At 40.4% G+C, this 22,289-nt stretch overlaps 3 protein-coding genes across 4 annotated transcripts; all 3 read left to right on the top strand.

Moving 5' to 3' along the window:
• Positions 1 to 1,159: 1,159 nt before the first annotated feature.
• On the top strand, positions 1,160 to 11,679 carry LOC307252932 (biglycan-like; the record flags this gene model as incomplete). Its single annotated transcript, XM_080030754.1, has 8 exons — positions 1,160 to 1,412; positions 1,701 to 1,813; positions 2,968 to 3,181; positions 3,390 to 3,500; positions 3,668 to 3,761; positions 6,196 to 6,200; positions 10,080 to 10,309; positions 11,040 to 11,679. The coding sequence occupies 8 exons, from the start codon at positions 1,160 to 1,162 to the stop codon at positions 11,232 to 11,234; spliced, it is 1,215 nt and encodes a 404-aa protein (XP_079886880.1). The 3' UTR covers positions 11,235 to 11,679.
• Positions 11,680 to 12,315: 636 nt separating this feature from the next.
• On the top strand, positions 12,316 to 15,082 carry LOC307253299 (phospholipase A and acyltransferase 2-like). 2 transcript variants are annotated; one of them, XM_080031281.1, is made up of 4 exons: positions 12,316 to 12,438; positions 12,912 to 13,032; positions 13,145 to 13,362; positions 13,884 to 15,082. In XM_080031281.1, exons 1-4 carry the CDS (start codon positions 12,421 to 12,423, stop codon positions 13,980 to 13,982), a joined length of 456 nt encoding a protein of 151 aa, XP_079887407.1. In that variant the 5' UTR covers positions 12,316 to 12,420; the 3' UTR covers positions 13,983 to 15,082. The 2 variants fall into 2 exon arrangements, with proteins under 2 accessions (XP_079887407.1, XP_079887406.1); XM_080031280.1 differs by having other exon boundaries at positions 13,145 to 13,443.
• Positions 15,083 to 15,346: 264 nt separating this feature from the next.
• Positions 15,347 to 21,542, top strand: dedd (death effector domain containing). The gene is made up of 5 exons (XM_080031025.1): positions 15,347 to 15,626; positions 17,607 to 18,252; positions 18,922 to 19,026; positions 19,154 to 19,291; positions 20,046 to 21,542. The coding sequence occupies exons 2-5, from the start codon at positions 17,682 to 17,684 to the stop codon at positions 20,450 to 20,452; spliced, it is 1,221 nt and encodes a 406-aa protein (XP_079887151.1). The 5' UTR covers positions 15,347 to 15,626; positions 17,607 to 17,681; the 3' UTR covers positions 20,453 to 21,542.
• The last annotated feature ends 747 nt before the right edge of the window (positions 21,543 to 22,289 follow it).

The raw sequence follows: 22,289 nt of genomic DNA, 5'->3' as shown, positions 1-22,289 counted from the left end.
ACAAAAACGTTCCCTTGGAGTTGTATGGTGTAAGGACTCAGCTGGAGCGAAGGCCTAGTTTAGTGGCTTCCTGTGGGGTTTCCCATGGTAAAGGGTGTGGGAATTTCACTGTGGAGTAAAAGAATACAGCGGAGGGCAAGTTGTTCACAACATGTGGCATGCAGAGGGATCTGGAGCTCCGTGCAGACGCCTTTGGTCTCGTTTACGCTCGTGTTATATGAAGAGAGGAGAAAAGCATAAACAACCATGTGTACTGAATTGTTAAACGTGTACTTGTGAATTTGAATGATGTGTTTTGGGTTGGTATGAACATGGACTGATGTGATTTTTATCCGGAAATTGAATCAGTAGTCTTTTTTACTAATGATCTTGTAGGCATGATAACAAATTATTGTCCAGCGAGCTGATTAGTTAGGCAGTCTGTTTTACATCCAGTCCACTTGGGTGTTTTTTTAAAGGGGCCTATTGTACTGTTCAAGTAGCTTAAACATGACTGATTGAAATAGGCAAGATTCAATACCTTGTTCAAAAACTAAATTTTCTATTTCTACATGTGACATTTAAATTCAAATAGATGTGTCTCTGAGCGGAGGGGACCAACTCCAAATCATGAAGACCACATCTCCTCCCCATACGCCACAATTGATGCCTTTTTAGATCTAACCATTCAATTGGTGGCTTTTTGCTCTCTGAAGATATACTGTATATATCTTCACAAATGTAGAGTCTGCATTTTGCAGACATCTATACAAAGCAGAGACACATTATGGGACACATGATTTAAATGAAGCAGTGGCTCCAAATTGGGTTCTGGACTCTGTGTTGTTTACGTGCACCGTGCCAATCAAGTCAATTTACATTTAAAGCAAAGTTGTACCGTTACCCTATCTTGGTTGTGTAATTACTGAAGACCACATCTCCTCCCTTCTCCATAGTTTGTGGCTTTTTGGTTCTAACCATTAAATTGATGGTTTTTGCTCTGTGAAGAGTGAAGACAGATCTTGTCATATATGGAAGGTCTATAGCCAATCTTTGTTAAAAACAATGTAAGTAAAGCAAAACTGTGAATGCTTATACAGTGCTTGTTTTTTCGTTTAAAAGAAAATATCTTTTTCTTTATCTTCAGCATCAGAGCCAGATCCAAACAGGTGGTCCAGTCATGTATGCCATCATAGTTCTGTTCCTGGTGGTGTGTGTAACACCATCACCCCTCCCCTCCATGGTCATGCCCATCGAGCAGAGAGGCCTCTCAGACCTGGGGAAGACTGTTGATGTTGAGAGCTTGATGATGATGATGATGATGAATGATGAAGAAGGGGGATCAGCCTTCCAAGAATTGTACCACATTGAACAGCCATCATGTCCGTTTGGATGCCAATGTCACCTCAAGATAGTGCAGTGCTCTGACCTGGGTGAGTCAATGTTTAGAAGTTGTTCACACGTGTCTAACTGTTTATACCATATTCATATTATACATTCACTGTCTACAGTCCCTTTTTACGCAACAAAGTGCAGCATACTGCTCACACCAACCAAAGCCCACAAAGAATGATTTGTCGCATTTTAAAATGCATTCAGATACAGACAGGCCTATGAATAGCCGATCTGTCAGGAAACACCAGTTGCATAGAGTAAATACAGCAGTACAAAGTATTTAAGAGCTTGGTTTGACTCATCTTCTCATTTTGGACTCTCATCAGGTTTACATTACGTGCCGTTCGACATTCCTACTGATACCAGACTGCTAGACCTCCAGGGCAACCAGATCACAGAGATCAGAGAGGATGACTTTAAGGGACTAAACAACCTCTATGTAAGAGCCAGACTAAGTATAATGACTTTTTTTTTCATATATTGTATTTTGCACCACAGACAGGTTGCAGGGGGACCTGCACATCACATTACGATTTCAAAGTCTCTGCAGAGCATGACCAGAAGACTAGGTCATTTTGACAGCCTTTCAGAAATTGCAGTCCAAAAACCTATGGACTGCATCATCTGAACATATCCACCTATGTATATGTAGCAGTCCAGTGTGGTATGAACCCACTGCATGCATGTCTAGTGTCTGTGTCAATTTTGAAGCATTTTAGGCCCCTCTGACCACCTGATTTAAGGACCATGTGATGAGCCACTATATGAAATAATCTTGAGCCCGAACCAGATCATGCTTCAACTATTACCAAATGTTTCTTTTTCTTGCAGATGTTTGTAGCTGCTCTTCAGCTTAGTGTGATGCATCTTCGTTAAGCACAGATATACAACTTTGAGGCCAAAAATAGAGCTGCTGTGGTTAACACATGACTGAACTCCATCTTGTGCCTGGTTGCGTTGCTGAGCAGGTTCATAAATCTTGCGTGAGATCCTTCTGTAAACTGTATTTACTTTCAAACCCAAGGTGCATTTTTTCTCCCATGCTCGCCATAATTATTCCTCTGGTCTGTGCAGCACCATCAAAGAGTGACCTTTCCTATAAGTAATATGAGACAAACTCCACACTCCTTGTAGATATTTGAGTTGCTCAAATCTGTTTATGGTCAAATTTCATGTTTTAGAAACAAGCTTTGATGTGACACTGGGAAATGTGCCTCCACCAAGACCCAGCAAGGAAACACTGAGGGAATATCACAGTAAAAATAGGTGATTTTGGAGGGATCCTCACTTGTTTTGTGCAACTCAGACCACTGAAACCTCGCATTAGCCTCTGATAAACTTCAGAATCCCTTTTGATAGAACAAGGGCTGTTTGCTTTTCTCAACATGAATCATTTCACACCTATAGATGTGCAGGGACCAATAACTACTTTGACATACATATAGGACGTGAGTGTTAAGATAGAAAAAAAAGTACCCTTTACATACCTAGTAGTTGGCCTCAGCATCACAACTTTGATTACTTTGGATAAAACAAGTTCAGCTGACGGGACTCCACTGACCATCTTCTTTTTTTTTCAAATATTTGCGGCAGGCTCTTGTGTTGGTTAACAATCTCATCTCCAAGATCCATCCACGTGCCTTCTTGCCTCTTGGCCAAATGCACAAGCTTTATTTATCCCACAACCTGCTGACTGCTGTTCCCAAGAAACTGCCCCGCTCACTGCAGGAGCTGCGTATCCACGACAACCGCATCAAGAAAGTGGCATCAAAGACATTCTCTGGTCTCCACAGCATGAACTGTATTGGTGAGACTACCTTCCTATGTTAACCCGTACGGGATGTGGGTATATGCAACTGATCTTGAACTTTTTAAAGTGTAGTCACTGTAGTTACAAATAATAATAATTGATAATACTTCAAATGGACATATTGACTGCAAGGTAGGTTTTTTTTTAATTCTTTATGTATATTACCAATTTTCAAAGTTAATGGTTTAATATGTCCTAAACACAGAGTTGGGTCGTAATCCCATCAGGAACAGTGGTTTGGAGCCCGGTGCATTTGATGGACTGAAACTAAAATTCCTGCGGATATCGGAGGCAAAACTCACAAGTATTCCAAAAGGTGAGCGTTCACCTAACAATAATTTAATATTTGTCATGGACATAAGGTGGGTCCTGTCATGTCCTTTGGGGCAGGGCTGCAGTCAGCAGCTCAAAGTAGCACTGGAAACGTGTGGAACATTAAATACCAGCTGAACTGACCACGTCTGCTTTTCTCCCACCTGTCAGGTCTACCTCATAATCTCAATGAGTTGCATTTGGATCATAATCAGATTCGCACCATTGAGTTCGAGGACCTGACACCATATGCCCACTTGTACAGGTGAGTGAGTAAATGAGACAGTGACATCACAATATTGTTGTTGTGGTTACTGTTATAATTGATATTGGCTGTGGATTCATTTTGAAAGGTGACAAAAGGTTTGCAGAGTATAACTTTTACATTTAATCCGTAATTGTAGTACATGCATGTGAAACTGTGTCTTCTTAAAGCCACTACGAGTAACATTGTCCGTTAGCGGCCCCTTTGAACAAGCTTTTACTAGCATTTATTAATAGAAAGAACAGCTTAACATGTGAAAAAAGTTGCCTCGTATCCTACTAACTGCCTTTGCAAAGGAATTGAGTGATAGGTTCATAGACGGATTATGAGATAATGCGCCCCTGGGCACACACTCTTAAAGGGCCCCCCACTCGTAAATATCCATTCAGGTACACTGATATTTCCATACAGATACATACAATTAATGGCAAAAACATATTTTGCCATTTTGGGATATTGTTGGAGGCACCCTGTTGCCCCCCCGGATTTTTTTTTACCTTTTTAAAGTAAAATGCATCAATCTGGTGCACTTTGAGAGGAAATTTTAGAGGCTATATCAACTCCTGAGATGCAGAAGGAACATTATTTTTCAGATTTTTCTTAAACAGGCAGCACTCCTTACTCTGCAACTGTAAAAACAGTACAGTAGATCCATGTTCTATGATGGAGGGGCCCATTTCAACAGATAAAGGGTGGATAGCTACTTTTTATGAACAATTTAGAATTCACACATAGAAAACTTATTTGTGTATGTGTGAGGGGGCCTTCAAGGCCCCTCATGGAGCCCCTTACACAGAGCTAGTAATGCTGTTGTTTTTAACTTGCCTTTGTATTTCTCCCCTACTAGTTGAGGGGCCCATGATGATTTCTATCTTGTTACATACTGATGAGTATACTTATATTTAGGCTATTCCTTTTTGGACCCTGTTATTGACCCTGTTATTGACATCAGTGACAGAGCTCTTTGACTATGCAACATGAAAGGTTACTATCAGTATCTCTGGCTAAGGGCCCCCCTGAGCCCTTGGGCCCCTGGGCCTGTGCCTGGTATGCCTGTGCAGTAATCCACCCCTGGATAGGTTGCACAATTAAGACAAAACAACAATGGGCCTGTTCATAACTATTTTTTTTTTTTTTTTTCGTAATGTAATGATCATGAAGTTTTTTAAAAAACCTCAATGTTGGGGGGCCCCCCGGATCATATATTTTTCCTTTTTCAAAAAATAAATAAATAAATAAATAAATTATATATAAAACATTTTTTGGGGGGGCCCCCAGGAACTTGGTGCCCTACGCACTCTGCGTACCCTGCGTATAGGGAGCGGCGGCCCTGCGTGCGAGATTCAAATGATCAGGAAACAATATAGTGCATGTCCATGTGTTGAAAGTTGAAAATGTGAGGACTCTTTTCAGCTCCGTGAGAGTGGTTAGTGACACAGCATCAACTAATGCCAGTAAGTGCTACACACACCTGCTTGCAATGAGTTGATGCAGTGTCACCTAACTCTCACGGACAGGCCCGCCCACACAAATGACTGGGCCCCTGAAAAAGGACTGTTTTGTGATTATTATACTGTATATATTTTCAAAAATAGTAGCACATTTCTGACTTACTTACACATTTATTGTTTTACCCTAAAACTCAAGCAATTGCTTAATATTCAACAGATTTTTACAAAATAACATTGGTTTTCTTGAGTATTCACTAGGTTTATCACAGGAGCAGGCAACAACAAAGGACACTGTCACAGATATCGCCTATGCCCTGAGGTGCAGTAAAGAACTGGCCAGACATCCTTATGGTGTGACACCTGGGTCTGGTCTATGCAGTATGTTCAGTATGTGACATGAAACTCATGGAACATTTTTCAAATTGTACCTGGCTGCGCGTGTCAACCTGAAGACATAGGTCAAAGATGTTGGACGTTATTGTCCCCAAAGGGAAATTCTTTAACACAAAAATGTAAGTTACGAATTTAAACCTCTTTGTAGACTCAGGAAAATAACAGAGTAATAACCCTGTTCACTTTATAATAATGAAGAATAACAACAAAAGGTATACCTGTTTTCTGTTTTACCTGAGGGGTCCAAATACTTTTCACAATTCATTGAATAACACCCAGACACAAGTAGCAGAATGACTCAGGTAAAATAATCCATATGCCAAAACTGTACAACAAAAACAATATATAAAAACCAAAATTTGTAACCATATGGCACACAAAAAAGTAAAGGAAAGTAATGCATAATTGTATTGAAGAACTACATTTATCTGATGTGGAGACACCTGAATTCATCAAGGAAATAATTGTACTGTAACTCAAACTTAAAAAAGCTCTTCAAGACTAGATCATTTTTTGAGAGTAATCTCTAGCGAACACTTGGCGAATGTTTGTTTATGTTTATACTAACCACGTTAATATTTGTCTCTCAGAGCCAGTGCCCCGTCTAGCTCATTCCCCGAAACGTCAAAATCGTAAATATAAACTGCTATTGGCTCTGAGCCAGGCTTTTTAAAATTGGTTAGCGACTTTTTTTCAGCGTGCCGTGCACACAGGACGGACATAAAGCGGAGGGTAGCGGAGGAGTAGATATTGGCAAGTTTTAAATGGTTATAGTGAATATTTCTGTTAAAAATAATGTTAAGTTTAGTTAGGTTCTTGGCCTCTGAAGACCATGGGCCCCCCAAGGGCTGGGCCCTAGAAAGCTTTCCCACTTTCTACCCCTCATGGGCGGCCCTGCTCACGGAGCTGAAAGATTACGTGTCCTCACAGAAAGCGAATGAACGAGAGACGGCAGTTAGTATGGATCACGATGAGGTAGCCTAATGTGTTATGTTGTTGTAAATAATGACTATTTCAGATGAATAATGGTCATCTGATGATGCCGAGGCAAAGTAAACTTTGTTTTAGTAGGCTACCGCTCATTCATTTAGGAGTAAACACTGCAGTCTAGTTCACTCCCGTGAAATTGTGTATACGTTGCTTGGCAACACCCTCCCACCTGTCTACCACTCTCCCTTTTAGCTTTTCTTCATTGCATTTTCTTTTTTTTCTTTGATGGTTCAGCCCCCTTATCAGTCATTATGACGACAAATAACTGTCTCAAACAAGGCTCCCGCTCCCCTTCCCTCACTTGGAGGGATAGGCTTCTCAAATCGCGTTGCTGCGCCACACTGAAATCTGCGACCAATAGGGATATGCGACTATATAATCGGACTGGGTGTGCGACCAGACCAAACGCAGTAATAAAAACTATAGAAAAACGTCTTTCTTTGCACTGATGGTCTTGTTTGCTGTTAAAGGTAATTTATGATTATCAGAGGAAACATGAGGCTGTTTAAAAGATATTTAAATGTTACTCGTAGCTGCTTTAATACATGTTGGAAAAAATGAGTAACAAAGGTTTCTCTGCTGCTGAACAGAAAGGGCACTGTTAGTTTCCCATCCCGATGTATTGATTGAAACAGGGCCGGCGGTAGCCAGGGGCCAGGGGGGGCCGTGCCCCCCCAGATGTGAGCTGTGCCCCCCCAACCAAAATTTGAGATTATTTTTTTTTTTTTTTTTTTTTTTTTTTTTTTTTTTTTTCCGATAGTGGGTCTGGGTTTTTTCCCGACCCACTATCGGACGGAAAATTTCGTTCGCTGTCCAAGAAAATGTCAAATAAAATTAATTGGGTCCACACACACATATATATGATTGAAATAGCCTACTGTTAAATTAATATTGATCAGCTGGCTGCTGTTGAATGCTGTTAACTAAATCAAAAAACCCCCAAAAAATCTGTTCTGCATTTGTCCTGTTGGACACACAAACACACACATGATTTAAATTGCCTACTGTAAAATACATTCAAGTGCGAAAGTTTGTGAACCCCTTGAGCCTTTTGGAATTTTATTTATTTTAACCATTATTAATTCATTTTTATCAATACCAGTATTTTTTATATGAAATAACAGATGTTTGTTTATCAATTCAACATTTTTATTTTCCAGAAATCAATTGTTAAAACAGATAAAACAAATTATTTGACGAATGTTGTATGTGCAAAAGTTTGTGAACCCTGAGCTGCATTGCTTAAATCGAGCAAGGTAAACACAATCAGGTTGGCCAAATTGGTTGATGAAATAGACCAATGTAATGAGAGATCTTTAGGAAAGAAATTGGGCGGCACTAGATAAAACAGAGATAAAACCAGGTCAGTTTAGGCTCACCAAAGTGAACCCATACAGGTCAGACATGCTAAAAGGGAAACAAATCTCAGAGGATCTCAGGAATAGAGTTTTGATGTTACACATTTGTCTGGGGACAGTTATAAATTCATAAAAAAAAATTTGAGCTCAATCGGTCCACCGTGAGGCAAATCATCTACAAATGGAGAGCTTTAAGAGTGACTTAACATCTGCCTAGAAGTGGACTTCCTTCAAAAATATCCTCAAGCGCCACAAGAAAAGTGATTTTTCAGGTAAAAGCCAACCCAAACATTACACCTGGAGATTTGCAGACAATTTGAAACCACCATTATTCACTTGGGAGAAGGTTCTCTAGGTGGTAGGCAGAATTGCGTTTTTGCCCAAACATGGCGGTTTTGGTTATGACCAAACAGTTCAATTTTTGACTAATCTGTCCACAGAATAAGACTTCAGGTATCTCCAGGTGCTCTCTGGCAAAGTTGTGACAAGCAGTTTTGTTCTTTTTTGAGAGCAGAGGCTTCTTCAGCAACCATCCCATGAAAGCCATGTTGACTGAGTTTTCTTCTTATTGTGGAACCATGCACATCTGTCCCAGATGCTGCAAGAGAGGTCTGCAAATCACCAGATGTAATGTTTGGGTTGGCTTTTAACTGAAAAATCACTTATCTTGTGGCGCTTGTGGATATTTTTGAAGGAAGTCCACTTCTAGGCAGATGTTCAGTCACTCTTAAAGCTCTTCATTTGTAGATGATTTGCCTCACGGTGGACCGATGGAGCTCAAACTTTTTTTAAAATAATTTATAGCTGTCCCCAGACAAATGTGCAGCATCACAACTCTATTCCTGAGATCCTCTGAGATTGTTTCCCCTTTTAGCATGTCTGACCTGTATGGGTTCACTTTGGTGAGCCTAAACTGACCTGGTTTTATCTCTGTTGTATCTAGTGCCGCCCAATTTCTTCCCTAAAGATCTCTCACTACATTGGTCCATTTCATGACTCAATTTGGCCCATCTGATTGTGTTTACCTGCTCCATTTAAGCAATGCAGCTCAGGGTTCACAAACTTTTGCACATACAACATTCGTCAAATAATTTGTTTTATCTGTTTTAACAATTGATTTCTGGAAAAGAAAAATGTTGAATTGATAAACAAACATCTGTTATTTCATATAAAAAATACTGGTATTGATAAAAATGAATTAATGATGGTTACAATAAATAAAATTCCAAAATGTTCAAGGGGTTCACAAACTTTCGCACTTGACTGTATAGATTAGCTGGCTACTGTTGGCTGCTGTTAACCAAGTGTATTTTTTTTTTAAATCAGTTCTGCATTATCCTGTTGAGAACACATTCAGACACACAATGCATTGACTAATAGGAAGTAGGCCTATTTAATTCACCATTTGAGGCATCAAATAAAATTAGCCAATAAAACACTTACATCACAATCATTTATTTTATATATATACACATTATGTTGTATATAATGTATATTATATGTTATTCATAAACATTTTGGAGAAAAAAAACATGCAATAATCAAATTTCCCACACAGCAACACTCAACGTTTATTTGCATATTGTGTTCTACACAATTCACAGTAAATGTGCCAAAAAGCAGACGCAGAGATCTTACAAGGGCAAAAAATTTCTTCGGTCTCCCGGCCCAGTGTGCCCCCCCAAAATTTCTACGGGCCCCCCCAAGTCTGACTTTCTAGAACCGGGCCTGGATTGAAAGATTAACAAGAAATCAATGCGGGTCACTCATGTTACAACATTATTTCTGTAAACAGAGTAATAAGTATTTCTGGCAGCTTCATTCATATCTGGAACTGTTGTCAGAGCAGATTCAAGCCGGCAAACAAAAGAAAACAAACAGGCTAATGGGGCTGCTCTTTTGTCTTGTGGCCATGAACCGACTGTGAACTCCCTCTCCAGCCTCTCTCTCTCTCTCTCTCTCTCTCTCTCTCTCTCAGCAATGAGTCAGCAGTGATAAATCATGGGCAGCAGCAGCATTTCATATAATCTTCAACTCCACACTTCTTCAGTGGTGTCCATTTTCTTCCACAAAACCCCTTGAGCAGTTTTTGAGTAAACAAGGCAAAGCAACATTTGACTGCTAAGCTAAAGAAGTACTGCAAAGCCTAGTTAATATTCATCCTACTGTGTGTGATTTTATCATTGTAAGTGTGTGTGCACTTGCTTCCTGGTATAGACTGGGCCTCGGGCACAACAAGATCGGACATATTGAGCATGGCAGCCTGTACTACGCGTATAATCTCCGGGAACTAGGCTTGAATAATAACCTGCTGTCCCACGTGCCTGGTAATCTGGCAGAGATGAAGCACCTGCAGGTAAGCAGCACATGCAGACACAAATTAACAGCACATTCTTGTAAAGAATACGAAAAGATTTTGGATTATTTACCATATGTAGTATCAACATAATTATAACTGTAGGGAATATTTGAAGGGCAGAGGCGCTGTCTTGCACTACCAGTGACACATTAGCCATTAAAAGTGACCCACATGTGAGTTGTGTTGTCTGGGGGCATTCTGGCATGTAGAGGGTGGCATAATGGGTGGAATGAAGAGAAACATCCCTCTTAAAGGGCCCACGCATCTATGGCACTTAATATAAAAGGTTGTTTAAGAGGGTGGATGTGGGTTGAGGATACTAATTTTTATTTTTGGTTTGTATGCTGCCCTTTGGAAGTATTGAATGTTGGGTGTTGGCCCTTCAGTAGCATTGTTACTTTCTTCCTGTTGCAAGCCAGATTGCTTTCAGATCACAAAACATACATGTTGTCACTTTTTGGGTAAAGGCATCTTATACTGACCCAGTCAATGCCCACACATTCACCTGCCACAGGTTAAAACAATATTCCCAAGCTCTACTGAAATGTACACATAACCGGAGCCAGGTAGGTTTGTGTAGTTTGGGGGCCACATTTTCTGGTGACTCTACAATATATTAATATCGATATTGCAATAAATGGATTGGTAGATCATTCTCCAGCAGAAGGCTGTTTGTGAAACATTATGGCGCATACTTACCTCAGTGTTTGTTTGTGTGTTTCCCTAGGTGGTCTACCTGCACTCTAACAACATCAGCTTTGTGGAAGTGAATGATTTCTGCCCTCGGGCCTACAGCATGAAGAAGACTTCATATAACGCCATCAGCCTTTACAATAATCCCATCCAGTACTGGGATGTGAAACCTTCAACGTTTCACTGTGTTAGCAGCAACATGGCCGTACGGTTTGGCAACAATAAGTAATACTTTCCTGTTTGTGTAACCTTTTAACCAGGCTTTGCATAGATGTCTTACAATCATGGTCATTACAAGGCTCAAAAATAGGGAGGTCACTTAACAAAGCTACTTGATCTCAATTATGTGTCCTAACCATTTAGAGGGGATTGGGTTAAGATCTAGTTTTAATATTAATTCAGTTGATATTGTTCTTACATTGTACATAGGCCTATACAGATTTATGTTCATTCTGTCCACAAATGTATTCGACATTCACAAACCCTGGGCCAAGGTTATATTCCAGCAAAGGAGCAGCACTCCAGGCAAAATACAGTAAAGTGTGATCTGTACATAAAGGCAGAGGGTACATACATAATGAGGCTGGATGAGTGGGGGCCGCTGTTCATTTTTGCCCTGGCGCCTCACAGTGGTGAAATCCAGCCATGGCTATATGTGTGCTTTATACCATACAACAATGATCACACATGGTGTTTGAGGAACCCTTTAATGTCCATCTGTGCTACTGCTACAAATGTTTTTTTTTGTTGCTTTGTTTAGCAGGTATGTTGCTCATTTCTAGAGCTTCACACCCCTCTTCTTTAATAATGTAAAATGTTCAATCAATAAAAGGAAATAAAAAAAATGGAACTCATGCTTGGAAGGGTCATGGAACTTCAATTGTTGATTAAAGAAAAGGATTCAGGCTCAGGTTTTACTGAAATCTATTCTCTATAGGGGCCACGCTATTTCAAGAAGCATGGCCAAAATAGGCAAACAAGGAATGGGCTAAAAAACAAAGATACTTTAACTAAATAGATACAAATATGATTATAAAAGGTCACATTTACATTTGATTTGATATGGCCAATGGAAATTGGCCTCTGGTGACTCTCTAAAAATGATTGGGAGAGAAACGATTGTTTACTCATAATTCAGCAAAAGTGATGCAGTTAGATTTATATATATTTCAACGAAGGCCAAATCAGTTAAGTGCAAAGAAAAACCTGAAAGTTTAGCTTTATGCACGTGTTCTAGTTTGAAGCAGCGTTTGAGGTAGCTGTTATTGTATTAGCCAATCAGCTCTCTCTCTCTTTCCCCTAATGTAAATTCCAAGCAACAAACAGTCCAAACCAGATTTTTACACTACACACCCATTAAAGACGAACTTCCCACAGCTACCACAGTTCTTTCACTCGCTTACCAGGAGTCAGCCATGGATTATGACGGACAGGTAAGAACCAACAACACAAAGACAAGCTTTAAAACATCTCGCAATGGCAGCGAATTAATGACAATAACTGAAATAAATAAGTACTCTTAAGTATAGGCCATTACATAATGTAAGAGCAGGAAAGCTTCTCACCTTTAAGTCATACCTTATTCTTCTGAAAGCAATGTTATGTAAAGTAATCAGAGTGATGTATTAGAACTATAAAAACATCCTGTATTAATACATTGGATGTCCATAGGAACGAGAGCTAGATTTAATCAAATTGTTAGTGCATGTATGCAAACAAACAACACCAAGCGTGATCGGTTGTAGTTATTTGTGACAGCAATTCTGCCCTGAGCTGAATAATGTAGCTAAACCTGCTTTGAGATAGGGAGTGGAGCAGGGTGGAGACATGTCTAGAGATTAAACTGCTTCTTTTTCTTCTTTTTTCGTTTTTTTTTCTACTGCCATGTGTTTTGTAATGAACGCAGGTTGAGAAAATTGTCTCCACTGCCAAATTTGGAGACTTGATAGAATTTTCCTACCCCATTGGATATTCACACTGGGGAGTGTATGATGGGGATGGACATGTGGTCCATTTTGCTGTGGCAGGTGTGTAATATGGTGTTCCAATGAGAGATACACATTGATTAATGATTGAAAAAAATAAGATTGATTGTTTTCCAACTTGAGAAAAAGTAAAATGTTCAATATTTTTTTAAAGATGAGGGACATGTAATGAACAGGATACGCACCACCCTGCAATCAGTCTTCCCAATATGTGGGGACCTTCTTATTGGAGAAACCAGGATCTGCCGGGTGCCTCTTGGGGAGGTCAACATCCCAAAGGGAGCGCAGGTCTTGATCTGTAACAACCGCCATTCCTTCGAACCATCAGCACCTGAGGAGATGAAGCTACGGCGCGATGCCCTTCTTGATAAGGTGTTAGCATATAATGTCTTAACCCTCAACTGCGAGCACTTTGCCTCCTTCGTACGCTATGGAAAAGCTGTGTGCAACCAGGTACGAATTTGGCACTGTAAAGAAATAATGTCTTGCAGTGTTCCTGATTACTTTGTTTGCCTAAGAGTAATTAATTGTACCCAATGAAATAATTTTTTTATATAAATGTTAGATATTTTCAGTTGTAGTTCTATCTATCTATCTATCTATCTATCTATCTATCTATCTATCTATCTATCTATCTATCTATCTATCTATCTATCTATCTATCTATCTATCTATCTATCTATCTATCTATCTATCTATCTATCTATCTATCTATCTATCTATCTATCTATCTATCTATCTATCTATTTTGAGAAATAAACACTATAATATGACTAATAATGAACAAATACTATTTGAAGTGTGTTGCTATAAGTGGTCTGAAATAGGTTTTTGACTTGCTGACCATTATTGAATGACCACTGACAGACATAACCTTCTTTTAATTCTCGTAGATTCCTACAAGAGCAAAGAATGACGAGTGTGAGGAGGCAACTGCAGCCTTCAATGCACTCGTCAGCCCCAAAGAAACTGACCAAGAGAATTCTGAATGAGCAATCTGTCTTTTATGATTGATGTTTTTTTCCTCTCTCTCTCTTTTGTTTAAATGTGAATAGTTTTTTTTATTGTTATGGAAATCTGCCAAATGTTTTCTTAATGAAATGATTGATCGTTCTGTCTGTAAAATACAAATGATAAATTCCCAGAGCAAATGATGATTTATTCATATGTTATCTAGCCAACAGGCCAAATCGCAAAGATATATTTGGTTTCCTATCGTACATGGCTAAGAAAAGCTGCAAATCGTCACTCAGAGAGACCGAGACCTGACTGTACTGAGAACCCCACGGGTAATGGTGGAAAATAAATATTGGTGGTAAACAGGTTAGAATGGCTGTTTAATTAATATTTTGCCATAGTTTTTTTTCTTATTTATATATTGTCTGTTTATGTTGTCAGCTAGTATTACATTTAAATGCAGCTCTTGCTAACAAGCATTCAGTGTTTGGTGACCACGACATATTCAGACAAAACAAAAAAATATGTATAGGTGGCAAACAGTAGTACCGTGAGATCTGCTGACACTTAAAACTGCAAGTTCAGCCACAAATAATCTGGTACCATCTAAGTGAGCTGCAAACAAGTAACCCATGTATGCATAACAGGTTTAAACCGTTAATCAAAATAAAATGTTTAGGCAGGCGCATTTATTTAATTATTTTATAAAATTGCCTGCTGTAGAGTGCAGTATGGACTCAATACAGCAAGAAGCATCTACAACTTTGCTCCTTTGGTATAATATAGGCCTATGTATATAGTTAGCAACACATGAATAAAAAGAAGTAGGCCTATATAAAACAAGACTTCAAATATAAAATATAATCTATGAAAGACATTTCAACTGAAACTGACTAGACAAGCAGTACAGTCCCCACAAATAATGCTATTACAGCACTATACCTTTGCACCAATTTCCACATCAATATCTTTTCTATCTGAGTTTCCTTTGAATTACATTGTTGTTTGAAAAACTTGACTTTGATATAGCTACACAAAACATTCAGGGCATCATGAATGAAGGTTGTTATAATTAAATTACCTTAAATTTGTCAAATGTAATGTAAAAGACTTATGTAATATAAATGTTACTGAATTTAAACCGGGGCTGGTCTTTTTTTGTTTTCCATCTCCTGTGTATTTCTATGCATACAAGTTTATAAATATATCCTTTACGTTACACAGTGAAGATTTGCCCAATCTGTAGTCCTATAATTTGGAGAATATAAAAAGAATGCATGTAATTTACTTTTTACAATGTCTAGCAGATGTCGCCTCCCTCAGGCAGCTCATGGCATTACACCGGAAGTGAAGCGTGCTCTGAACTGGAAGTTCTTTCATTTTAGCTGAAGAACACAAATGTTCTGCTTATTTTCCCCATGATGTCTGTCGGAGGACCAAAAGCATTGAACGAACAGTGTTTTTTGTAATGAAAGGGGCCGAGCCTCACGTCGAGAGACTGGAAACACATGTGCACAACACCCATCGTGTAGTCAACAGAAATAATTAAGCGCCTAGTCGTGTTCTGAGCTCCTAGCTTTGCTTTGCATCAGACACTGGGGAGCTAACTCCGCGTTAGCAACCCAACACCGAGCTGTGATACTGTCGGGACTCGTCAACAACATCAAAAGAGAAAGCAGGTAAAGTGAAGTTAATGCTACATAATGATACATGATTTAATTACTGCTTAACCTTGCGTCATGTCACTTGTTTTGTGTAACGCTGACAAGCTGCAGTTACAATAAACCAAGACGCTAATTGAGGTTACATATGTTATTATCCGCAGGTTTACAATACCGGAGCAAATGACTAGCTAATTAGCTGCAAATAACATGACACGAACCAGAAAGTAGTTCTCCGTCCTGTTAGTAAAGCCGACACATCAACACCTTGCATCTGTTTTTTTTATTTCCAGACAACGAACCTTAGCTTGCTAGCTAACTTCCGTCTGGCACCTAGCTAGCTAGTTGTTAGCCTGTTATGTGTGTGAGCAGCTGTATTTGTCATGAAGTGTGTGCGTGTATGTTTGGTCCACAGGAGGAGAAGCCTTACCGTTATTCAAATGACAGCAGCGCTGTTTATCGGGCTATTGTGTGTACATATGTCCTGCTTTAGCTTTAGTTAAATTACCTTTAGCTAGCTTAACGGTAATTGTAGGTCCAAACGGCCTCATGATGAATATGCTGAATCCCTGTGTTCAAAGTTGTTGTTTAATTGCACCATTTGTACATAACGAACAACTAGATGCTGCAATCAAAAGTGTGACACGTTGCTTTAGACTAAATATCTCAATGTCAACACCTGACTGAGTGATTTCTTCCTCACTACTCCATGCCTTTTTAGTCTTTTGGTGCCCCCTGACTTGGTGTAGGCTAGAGGTTAACAGCACACATACTTTTCAGCCTGCCAGGTGTGACAGTATTCTCAGGGTACTCTCTTTTTCTGCATGATGGTCGTTTAATTATTGAACTGTCTGCCAGCCACAAAGTGAATCCAATTCATGTCACTAACACATGAAAAGATGTTACAGGACTTTCCCCCGCTGACATTTTGACTTGTATGCAAAGAGCATTGATGAGGGCTTCAGTGAAACCCTGTAAGCCATTACATCATGACAGTGAGCCAGCATGCACAGCACCAAGACCCCTTAACTAAGGCAATTAAATGGACTTAGGTTGACAGTAACTTGTTGCTTATTAACAGCTGTGCTTTCCTGGTGACACGTCAAAGTGTTGACTATTTTGGCCTGTAATCGGAAATATAGATTGACAGATATCAGGAATACGTTCAGGCGGGGTTTCACTAATTAACAGAAAGAAAGGAGAAGGGACAAGTTGTTACCACGTAGAGTGATAAACGGCATGTTATTCAGCTTCCTCAAGGTTACGTCAGGGCTGTTGTATGGTCATTAGCTTAGCTGTACTCTATGTTTAAAAAGGGTCTTAACCTGTGTTGTTGTATGAAACACAATCATGTGGTCCTCAAACCCCATTGCTGTGCCCTCTCAGACTCTTTATTCTAAACCTAGCTGCTGTGTCCTAAGGAAAGCACAGGGCAGTATCTTAGTTATGTAGGTCAGGTGAGACACATGATGAACTGTCACATAGCCTACTTGAGGCCAAATGTCAGAGGAATATAAACATAGATGCATGCATGACAGACATAATGTTAAACAATATGAGTAACATATGGTAAATATTTTTAAATGTTGAAACTAAGTAGCTAATCCAGTCGGAGTACTTCATCAAAGGTAGTCGAAAATCATGCAAACATCACATTTTTACCTAAAACAATCTTTTTTATTGATTTTTCAATTTGTTAACAATTTCCTAATACACCCAGTGTCAGATATATTGAAGATGTACAACAACATAAAACAAATGGCACTTAACAGATTTATATAATCGCACCCGCACCGTGCATATTATTGTAATATCACTTTCCCTTAGTCTAAACAGTTATCTCCTTCTCCTGTATTAAATTAGGTGGCCAATGCAGTTTCCGCTGAAGGTTATATGTAATAAATGAATTGTGGTTGCTCGTCTGCAGTCTAAAATCTGCAAGAGACTATGCATGGTCTGAAACGATTGTACAATAACATTCTCTCTCTGTGTCCATAGCTCATCGGCTGGGGCAGACGTGGTCAGCGGGAGCCGCGGGGATCGGAGCGCCCCTCTTCACCGCCGGGCCCTGAGATGACATCACAGCCGCCTCAGCTCCACAACGCTGTCATCGCTCCCCAGCTCGCCCACAACTCCTCGTCAGCCCAGCAGCCAGCGCGGCCTCACATCCAGGCCAACCCACTGGACTCCAGTCATAGCAGTGCAACGGCCGCACCACTGGACCACAGAGCGCTGACGAGCAGGCCGGGCTGCTCCGGCGTGGCAGCCACCAGCGGGGGCGCGGCCTGCAGGAACGTGTCTGCGTCCTGCTCCAGCTCCAGCGTGTCCAGGAGAGATGGGGGCTTTGAGCCGTGGCCCGAGGAGGCAGTGGACAACTCCCACGGCCTGTACTCGCTCCACCGCATGTTTGATATAGTGGGAGCCCAGCTAACGCACAGGGATGTCAGGGTGCTGTCATTCTTGTTTGTGGACGTGATTGACGAGTACGAGCGCGGAGGCATCAGGAGCGGGAGGGATTTCCTGCTGGCGCTAGAACGCCAGGGTCGCTGTGACGAGACCAACTTCAGACACGTTCTCCAGCTTCTGAGGATTATCACCCGCCACGACCTATTGCCTTATGTTACACTCAGGAAACGACAGGCTGGTGAGTACAGCAGTGAACCACATTATTTGTTCTCAGGATGGTTTAGGTTCCCTAAGCAGTGGTTTTGTAAAAGAAAAACTATGCAATTATTGTTGCATCTCTGTTAGACAGTATATGAGCGATCCTCAGTGTGATCTCAGGTTTATCAGTGGATTGTACACTGCAGACTGGAGTGTTTGCTAAAAGTTCTAAGTCAACAGGCCTAACTCCTACTTTAGTTTACCTTGTTGCAGTCACCCTGATAATGTGAGGATATTGAATCATGGCTCCAACCACTAGTTACAGCGATCACAATATCGTCACATGAAAGTGTCTCTTCAGTCTTTTTCTTCTTTCTTGTAACATTCAGTGCCGGGTGGCCCTCTGCAAGTTTTTTTGTGTTTGTCTTCTTTCTTTTGATGTTTTATAGTGGCTGACAAATAATGAAGTGGCACACTACTGTCACCCTGCAGGACTTTAACTTGTAGCATAGTAAAGTTACATTGAGTTATTGGTACTTTTACTCAAGTCTAAAATCTGAATACCTCTTCTTTCACCACTGTGTATTAACCCTGGCGGTCCTCACATTTTTTTTAATGTGTCATTCTGTGTGATGGATACCAATAGTTTGAATGTGATGATTTAGTTCTGCGACCAGAAATAACGTCAGAAATCCACTGTTGTTTTCAGTGTGCCCAGACCCTGTCGACAAGTACCTGGAAGAGACATCAGTGCGCTACATTTCTCCTAGAGGAGCATTGCAGAGCAAAGACAGTCCCCCTCACAGAAGAACAGGTGTTTTTTTTGTTTGTTTTTTGTTTTTACACTGTCTCCTCCTATCTTCAATCAGCAAGACGAGTAAGACCGGTAATATGTGCTGATACAGAAAGTTGATTAACGTTTAAAATGATGTCACTTCCAGGTCCTCAGCCAGTCCTCTGCTGCTCCCCATCAGGACCTCATGTTGGCCCTGCCCGAACAAAACCGAGTCCTCCTGTACCCAACCGCAAACGCAGGAGAAGTCATTCTTCAGCCGACTGCAGAGAGAAGCAAACATGTGGTAAAAAGAAGCGCACGATAGAGAGAGATTATCGTTTTTGCTGGGTCTAAATTAATATGATGACAAAAAATGAGCCCAGTCTGGTGGCATCTGTTCAGAACAACCAGGAACAACATTTTGAATTGTCAGATAGTGCCTGAAAGGCCTTCCACCACATCTTCTCCATATTTGAATTTGTGGGCGATGAGTCTGACAGTTTCTTTCAATCCTCCTGTATACAAGCACACTCAGACATTAGCTTGGTGTCAATTTGTGTGTGAACAGCCTAGTGTAAATGGGAGGGGAGGTTGTCTAGTTGTGTGAGCTATTATGCCCATTGGTACGATTCATTACATCACCCTCTGACTGCATGCATTTTTCCTCACATTTCAGTGTGTAAGTTCTGAACAGTCCTAAAGGATCATAAATATTATAAAGTCATTTTTAACTTTTGATTTTTGATTATGTGTTACTGAAACAATACAATTTCCCTTTTGGGGATGAATCAAGCAATTATTTAACTATATAAATCCTTTTGCCGTGAGGCGTATTTGGACGACAGGTTGGACAAACTAAATCGTTTAAATCAAACCTTGGCCTTGAGTCTTCAGGCTTATACAAATGCCAGGCCATTGTGTATGATCATGCTAGCTATTGCTCAGCTTTGCACGTTAGGGGTGTTATCATTTCAGACATAAAAGGTTTGCGCTCTTAGCGTGTTTGTTCCTTCTCCTACTTTAGTCTAAACTCCTCCCTTTTGCTCTCGTCCCTTTAGACATCCGCCTGCGGGTTCGAGCCGAATACTGCCAACACGAGTCTGCGCTTCAGGGCAACGTCTTCTCCAACAAGCAGGAGGCCGTGGAGCGACAGTTTGAGCGCTTCAACCAGGCAAACACTATCCTCAAATCCCGAGACTTGGGCTCCATCATCTGTGACATCAAGTTCTCTGAGCTCACCTACTTGGATGCCTTCTGGAGGGACTACATCAATGGCTCATTGCTAGAGGCCCTTAAAGGGGTCTTTATCACAGATTCCTTAAAACAGGCTGTGGGCCACGAAGCTATAAAACTGTTGGTCAACGTAGATGAGGAGGACTACCAGGCCGGGCGACGCAAACTGCTCCGTAATTTGGTCACGAGTGGAGGGACCCCACCGGCCGTTAGCAAAGACTCTGTATCTTAAAAAACTGTCTCCACATAATGGCATATGGAAGGAATGCTGCTGTGTGCCCCCCTCCCCTCCACCACCCTTTGCCACAGGGACTAGAGTGAGATGTGGTCGTGTCGTTTGAGGTGCCTGAAGTGTGTGCCTGAAAGGACCTAAAGAACCTCTTGCCACCGCGTTGATTCCTTGAGAACTAAGGTCTTAGGATATATAGTAGATCTACTTGGCACCCCTATGCGTAGCATGCGAGGTGATTGAGAACTATGTTAGCAAAAAGAAGTAGGCGATGCATACAGGTTGACATTGTTTTGAATGTTAAGCTGTTTAATTTTTTCTTCACGGAGGAGAATGCTGATTCATGCGTGCATTGAATTTAATTTCTTGTTTCTGGTATGTTAGCTCATTGAATACATATGTTAACTCTAATGTTACTCTTCACCCCCTGTTCAAAAGTGGAGTTATTTTCAATCCAGGAAACTTGCATAACGCTGACAAGTTACTCCCAGTGGGAGTTGTACCTTATTTTCAAACTGGTTCACCTTTCTTTCCAGGATTTTCAGGTACATAAATTGAATTGGATTAACCCAATGAGAGTGTTCTGTATGTTATAGAGGCGCGCAGACTGTAGTTGACTTGTTTTTCCAATATCTTTGAGCTTATTATCCTTCTTTCCCAAGACTTTGCAGAGTTTCCTTGTTTGTAAAGATGAACCCATTTTGTATTGGCTCATGTGGTCACTGTCTACATCATTGTGTCTTACCTTTTATTTTAACAGATTCTTTATTTTACAACATTGCTTGTAACCAGCGGTTGTAATCCCGGCCTAATTTGAAATGTCCCATGTCCAGTCACTGCCAATATTTACAACTCTGTGGCTCGTTTAAAATGTGTCGAATCGTATCCAACCAAACATCGAGTCATTCACTGGTGTTTTAAATTCTGTCTGATTTGCAATTCAGTGCCAGTTTCTTTGTCAGCTTGTACTTCTGGACCTCTGCTCACTCACCCTCACCCTCTCACTCAAGTTCACTCATAACACTATACGTTTTCTAAATTACATTTTAAAGGAAAATACAATAAATAAAATAGCAAATTAACAGCAGCTGAAAATCACAGCCAGTTTGTCTAGTCATCTCTCTTGTGGTGAAAGATGCCAAAACAAGTTAAAATATATTTTTTTTGTGTGTGTGTGAAGTTCAAGATGTTTCACCCAGCTGTCGTTGTACACTCACATTAAATCATCAGTAGTCTTCTCTGTGCATATAGGGATTCTTATTTTAAAACGGAAATAGCATTGAGCAGTCTAACATAATTATAGTGTTATATAGCATATTAATCCTCTACAATGATATGCTTTTCAGTGGCACAATACCACACAGTGTAGCCTGAAATGCTTAATAACCAAAATGTGAATCTATATTAATTTCGTCTTGGTATCCATGGGATGAGATGGGTTACCTGTGGCAGATGGACGTTGACAGTATTACTGATGATAGCTTTTCATTGTATGCAGTTGTAAAATGTACTCAGTGGCCACTTTATTTGAACCTGTAAATTTCTGGAAAAGTCCCCGAAAGAGACGGACATTTTCATGACATGGACCCAACGAGATTCGACTTCACGTTGCTGTGATAGCCTCACACTGTTACTGCAGATTCAAGCTGCAAATCTCTCATCCTTCCTCAGATTACCGGAGCTGTCTGCTAAACTGGATATCACAAGCCGTGTGTGTGTGTGTGTGTGTGTGTGTGTGTGTGTGTGTGTGTGTGTGTGTGTGTGTGTGTGTGTGTGTGTGTGTGTGTGTGTGTGTGTGTGTGTGTGTATATATGTATATGTATATGTATATATATATATA

The sequence above is a fragment of the Ammodytes marinus genome (assembly GCF_949987685.1).
Source record: "Ammodytes marinus genome assembly, chromosome: 7".
In the NCBI taxonomy this organism is placed as follows: Eukaryota; Metazoa; Chordata; class Actinopteri; order Uranoscopiformes; family Ammodytidae; genus Ammodytes; species Ammodytes marinus.
This window is presented reverse-complemented; position numbering and strand designations above follow the sequence as displayed.